Source organism: Arachis stenosperma, chromosome 10 (genome assembly GCF_014773155.1).
Source record: "Arachis stenosperma cultivar V10309 chromosome 10, arast.V10309.gnm1.PFL2, whole genome shotgun sequence".
Lineage (NCBI taxonomy): Eukaryota > Viridiplantae > Streptophyta > Magnoliopsida > Fabales > Fabaceae > Arachis > Arachis stenosperma.
The window spans coordinates 107,628,747-107,634,850 of record NC_080386.1 but is presented as its reverse complement, the minus strand read 5'-3'; the positions used below and the strand labels follow the sequence as shown (position 1 = coordinate 107,634,850).

The window sequence follows — 6,104 nt, the reverse complement described above, 5'->3', positions numbered from 1 at the left end:
CCGGTTCAACCAATTTGGCCCATCCGGCTCAATGACCAAATTCTTTGAAATTACTGCCAAAATTTTCGTTTTAAAGAATTTTATCCTATTTTAATATTAGATTTACATTTCTAATTTTTCTAATTAAAATTCAATTTATTTACTAATTTTAGCGAGGTTTACACTTTATACTTTTACCACCATAGTCAAATCCATGAAAAATAATACTGTTATCTAGGAAAAAAGTTGTGTAATAATATTAGATGTTTCAATCCACAATGTTTTTTGAAGAAAACTGTGAAACACTCTCAATTTTTCTATTAATATATTATAAATAGCCTGATAAATGGAAAAGGGTAAATGATACAGTAGTAGAATAACAATGTGTCACATTAACAAGAACGAAAAAAGGAGAGAAAGTTCAAACGAATGAAATATTAACCACCTTTTGATTTCCCTGAGAATTTTCAATCATATCAAACAAATCGTAACGTGATAATACAAGGATACAATGGAAGTTCTTTATGGTACAAGAATCAATCAAACTCAGAAAGGTTAGTCACATTTTTTATTTCCTTTTTTTTCTCTTTTCCCAAAGCTTCTCCATCCACAAATCCTTGATGGAATGGCAGTGATGATGAACCATCCAACGCCGCCGAGTAGCTTTTTCTCCAACACCATCAACTCTTTGACAAAACCTCACAGCTATACATGGATTGAACTTCCAACTTCACCCAAAAAATCAAATTCTATAACTGGGGAATGAATGCTTCCTTCTAGTACAAACTTAACTATAGGATTCTATGGTTCTACCTTTTCTCAGGATTGCGATCTCTCCCGGATTTTGGCCCTCGCAAAAAACACTCCAGCCAAAAGACCTACCAATTCCACACACACATTTCAGCAGCGAAACAAAACAAAATACAGAACTATCATAATAATAATGCAAATGTAAACAAAGAACTAACCAAAGAAAATGCTAGCAGAATTCTGCAAACTAGTTGGAACATGAAACAGAAGGATGCCTGCAACTGAAAGTGGGATCTTATTCAACGAACCTACAAGGCTGCAAATGGCATACTGCCAATTAGTTACGTCAACATACTAACAGCTCCAATCAATTAAAACAGATACACTTCTGGCATTAAGGATTCAAATCTAGACAACAACAAACTACTGTTTCACAATTATTCCTAACTAGTCTCAGTTTTAAATTTTAACAAGTTGAGTTTGTCTTTTATTCTTTTATATCCAAGAGAGTACTATAGTTGACTTTACGGCTTGGCTTGTCTGCATCGAAACTAAAACGAAATACAAAACCTGTAAGTCGTAGCCCCTGTCTGATGAAGAAACCACATGGATGAGAAGCTAATTCCTAGACCCAAAAAGCCACTTAAGGTCATCACCATCCAAAAGCTAGGTAATCTCAGAAGTGGCCTGTCAATTGAAACACCAAAAATTTAATAAGATATGCAGAAAATAGCACCATATAAAGCATCTTGCGGAGATTCAGATTGCAGATATGTGTATTTGTATAAAGAAACACAGCACAAACACAAAGCGAACGAAAACTTAGGATGCGATACAATAGTTTCGAGTCATGCAAAGATAGGAGAAAAAAATAGGAGAAAACCTCACGTTGTTAAGAGATAATCCACCTCATTGAAAACCAAAATCAGGAAAATTCCCAAAGGCATTGAAAGGGTGTTGTTCAACAAGACCATCGAGAATTCATTTAAGTCTCCAGATTTAGTAACTTGCTTTGCTGTATCCATGACCCTTCGTAGGGTCAGCTGCAGCAATAAAATAAAAAACAACCAAATAATCAGCAAAGTTGACTAACCCAACAATCGGCGCTATCTACATTTATTCATTAGAAAATTCTAAATGATTCTTTTAAACCAAAACCAAGAAGCTCCCCTGTTCTGAATAATAAAAGGAGAACCAAATGACCCTTAAAAATCAGGAAACCTTTCCAATGCAAGAAGGGATAGTTGAAAAATGGTTTGCTTTTGAACAGAAAAGGTTTGATTGCATAAACTGGTTACTTCACTTATCCCACACTGAAGTATACCATATCAAAACACATTAAAAAAAAAAATTTAAAATATAGGCAGCCTAATCTATTACAAGCATTAGTGGCTGATTTCACAGCTTGATCCTGTGACCTTGAGGTTGCATGAAAACAAGGAAGATTACAATGGTGAAGTTGAATTCACAAAATGAAATACTCACAGAATATGATGCTGTTAAGAAACAGTTTAATGTCTGCCAAGCATAGCCAGTTGCATTGAAAGAGAGATCAGTAATCCCCCCAGTCACTGCTGAAATGATCTGCAAGAGGAAAGGGAATCACGTTGAAGAAAGAGGCACCAAGAGCTAATCAGAGTGATCACTATTTTTGTTCTGATTAAAAAAATTCTCCTATTATAGTGATTACATCGTTTGACAATTTGGATGGAGACGATATCGGCAATAATAATGGTTGCAGGAGATGCATGCAAACATACCATTAAAAAAAGAGCAGTCCAGACTCTGTTGTCATGTTGCTTATTGAACAAGTACATCTCACCAAGTGCAGTTATAACATTAGTAACATTCTTCAGGACTGTCACCATGGCTACATTAATGTATTTCAAACTGCACATAAACAAATCATGATAAGCAAAACAATGCTACTTAAGCAAGAGAGACTCTGTTGCAACATCAATATGTAATATAGATTACATATTTCACAACAAAAAGTTAGCATCCTTTATGATTTTGAGAATCCCCGGATAAGAACAACATTTTCCTTGCACTATTTTCCTTTCATGACTATATTGCTTTACTCATTAAAACAAAATTTCTCCAAGCTTATTCGGCAAAATAAAACAACCAAGCCTACTCATAGTTCAAGTGATCCCACAGATCATAAACCATACTAACATTTAACTCACTAACAATTAAATCTCTTTTGATAATTTTTCCTATGGTTTTCTTGTTCTCCCTCATGTCTAATTTTTGAATTATTCTCTATCTGATCAATGATTCTATTCTCCTTACAAGGACTGTTCGAGTATCCGTCACACATGCCGAAATCACCTAAAGGGGAGATTCTACTGTCTTCTCTACAATTGATGCAACCAAACTTTCAATTAAACTCCCCATATATAATAATAATAAAATAATATTAATTTGAAAAGACATATAAACGAAACATTGGTTGGTAGAAAAACCAGTCACTATATTGGAAAAGATCAATATACTCCAAAGAAGGAGGGAAGGAAAGTATTATAAATTTACAGTAGCAAAGAAAACTGAAGACTACATACCTAAACATGCTTGTAACAAGCATTCCAACAAATATAACATTCACAGGCAACCATACTTTGATCAATTTCCATGTCAAAGGTTCAGTTGAGACTAAACCAAGAAGGCTAAGTGTAGCAACAATAACCACCGAAATGAAATTCTGCATCCAAACAAACATCACCAATTACCTCATCAAACTATACAAGAAACAAAAATAATACATAAAAAGAGAAAAACATCAAGGGGGAACCAATTACCTGATACAACATCAAGGATATCCCTGCATTAAAATTGTAGCTTGAAAGCACAAACTTGTTAACCAATATCATGCCACATGAAGAAAGGCAATAAGCAATTCCAGACAACAAAGCTTGATTGCTGAGTTTAACTCCCCTGTTACTTCTTGCAAACTTGCCATTTTCCACGTCGTGTTCATCATCTGTAGAAGCATTCATCTTTTGTGACCCAACTGTGGCTTCAACAAGGAGCGTTCGTGCTTGTTTGCAGTGATCAAGGGCAACAAGAAGTACAACAAATCAAGATAAAAATTTCCCCTTTTCAAAAACCCGTTTGTGTTAATGATCAAAGGGAATGACCCATCACGGGTCACAGCAGTAATCGTTCAAATAGCAGAGAATTAGATGAAAAAGGAGGCGAAAAGTCAAATTAGACGATTTGGGGATCAACGAACCCCAGAAAAGCTTGATGTACGGAGAAAAAAGGCCGTTTGAGATTCAAAAATGGAAGCTTCTTTGCGTTTGGTGATGAAGCTGCCAACTTTTGTGGATGTGTCTTTGTCCTTTCCAAATCCTCAATAAACTGGAGATTGGCCAAAATCCACTCTTGCTTGAGTTCTTAATAGTTTTGAAATACATCATAATAATAACCTTATTATTATTATTTTAACACGACCCTTTATTTAATTGAGATTTTTTTTTCATATATTACCCATTTCTTGATTCCTCCAATTTCCACGAGTGCTATTGCTACTATTTGCCTTAAAGTAGAACTTTAAATATAATTAAAAATAATTTTTAAAATTTTTTTATAAAACGTGATCTTTTATTATTTAACATCTTTAATTATATATTTTCTTGTTCAACTTAAAGAATGTATGGGAAGAGTCTAAGAAATCATATTTTACAAAAAAAATTAAGAAAAGGAAAAAGAATCTATTCCTATTTAAAGAGCTTTGTGTTTTACCATTTAGCCTCCGTAATTTTTCTAAATTAAACATCAAAACCAAAGGGAAAGGGTTTTTTCTTTTTTATATTTTTGTTTTGTTAATCATATCAGAAATTAGGCCACTTGTAAGATAGTAGTGCACTTGCATCGAATATGTTGTGCCCACCAAGATTAATGATTCAATTGTAACATGTTTGACCCGAAGATGTCTTATAAACGATCCAAATGAAAAAGTCAAACGTATCTTACATTCATACATTGGCAAAATATCAGAATTCCAAATTTCCAATTAAGTAAGAATGCACTGACTTTGCCTAATGGGAAACGCAAACTAATTTTCAAATTCTTCGTAAGTTTGACTTTTATCTTTTAGGAAAGTTTTCAAATGTTCCATTTACTTTATTGGAATTTCAATGTTTCATGTATGATTAGGTTGTAAGTTAATTTTTTGTCTTGTAGTTATTTATAAAAAGACAAAAATAACCCTTCAATCATAAAAAAATAAAAGATAACATATTTAGCTTGAAGAAATATACGTGCACTGCTACACACTAAAATAATGTGCAGAAATTTTATTTCTTTATTTATTATAAATTATATTGTCTGTGAAGTCTCATAAAAAAAAAGAGAATTTTATTTAAAAAATGTTTAAAAATAAGATTATTTACAATAATGTGAGGTAAACTTATAAAAATAATAAATTTATTAAAAGAAATAACAATTTTTTATATTTCAAAAATTATATATATCATGTTATTTTATATTGATTAAATAATTATGTATCTATTTTATATATTATTTCTTAATTTAAGAAGTTACGATTTATAAAATTGACACATTAATTTTAATTGAAAAAAAAATCATAAACTTTAATTTTATTTTGTACATAATACATGACAAATTATTAAATTTAATATTTGTAAATATGATAATATTATGTTACTACAATTTACTTTTTCATTGCTAAAATAAAATTATTCAATTTGAGTAATTTATTTTTTATTTTTAAAGGTATAAATTGTAATTATTAATTATGATCAATAATATGCCTAGTAAAAAAATTAATTAAAACTTATTTTACTTCTACTTTTTTAAAATCAAAGTATTATTAATATTTTAAAAAATCAAATAATTTAATTTTTTAGTGAAAATTTTTTTTTAAATGCATCTAAATATGTTTAAAATTTAATAAACATATTTTATTATTTTAAAAAGTATTTTTTTATCCCAAAAAAAATCTAATCCAAATAAATACTTTTTTGAGTAATACTACATATTCAAATTTTTTTATGAACCAAGTCTAACCAAATTAAATTATAAGACTTGAAATATATTAGCTATAACTGATTTTTGTTATGTTAAACTAACTTGGTTATACTTGATTATAAGTAGATATCCTTAACTTACAAGTGTAAGCAATTAGTTAATATAATTTAACAAAAATAGATTTAATATTAATTTTAATTTTTTTTATTAAATAGTTTCTTATATACAAAAAAGTTAATTTATTATAGCTTGACAAAATTCATGAGTCTATAATTCTAACTTTTTTTTTAATTTGACTATAGATATCTTTCACCTAAAGATGTTCATTTATGACTTAATATTTTAATTTTTTAATAAATATTTTTCACCAATAGTATTAA

At 30.1% G+C, this 6,104-nt stretch overlaps 1 protein-coding gene across 2 annotated transcripts; it reads right to left on the bottom strand.

The window, feature by feature from the left end:
* Positions 1-403: 403 nt before the first annotated feature.
* On the bottom strand, positions 404-4,151 carry LOC130955997 (GDP-mannose transporter GONST1). 2 transcript variants are annotated; one of them, XM_057883017.1, is made up of 9 exons: positions 3,531-4,151; positions 3,294-3,433; positions 2,490-2,619; positions 2,215-2,313; positions 1,618-1,772; positions 1,300-1,416; positions 948-1,045; positions 793-857; positions 404-707 (listed from the first exon to the last, which is right to left on the bottom strand). In XM_057883017.1, exons 1-8 carry the CDS (start codon positions 3,726-3,728, stop codon positions 799-801), a joined length of 996 nt encoding a protein of 331 aa, XP_057739000.1. In that variant the 5' UTR covers positions 3,729-4,151; the 3' UTR covers positions 404-707; positions 793-798. The 2 variants fall into 2 exon arrangements, with proteins under 2 accessions (XP_057739000.1, XP_057738999.1); XM_057883016.1 differs by having other exon boundaries at positions 404-857; positions 3,531-4,150.
* Between the last annotated feature and the right edge of the window lie 1,953 nt (positions 4,152-6,104).

Excerpts from the sequence above, each read along its gene's own strand:
- LOC130955997 (XM_057883017.1), bottom strand. The coding sequence starts at position 3,728 with ATGAATGCTTCTACAGATGATGAACACGACGTGGAAAATGGCAAGTTT. Across the intron at positions 1,773-2,214 it reads TCTTAACAGCATCATATTCT|CTGACCCTACGAAGGGTCAT; the intron begins GTGAGTATTTCA and ends TTATTGCTGCAG. Across the intron at positions 1,417-1,617 it reads GTGGATTATCTCTTAACAAC|GCCACTTCTGAGATTACCTA; the intron begins GTGAGGTTTTCT and ends TTCAATTGACAG.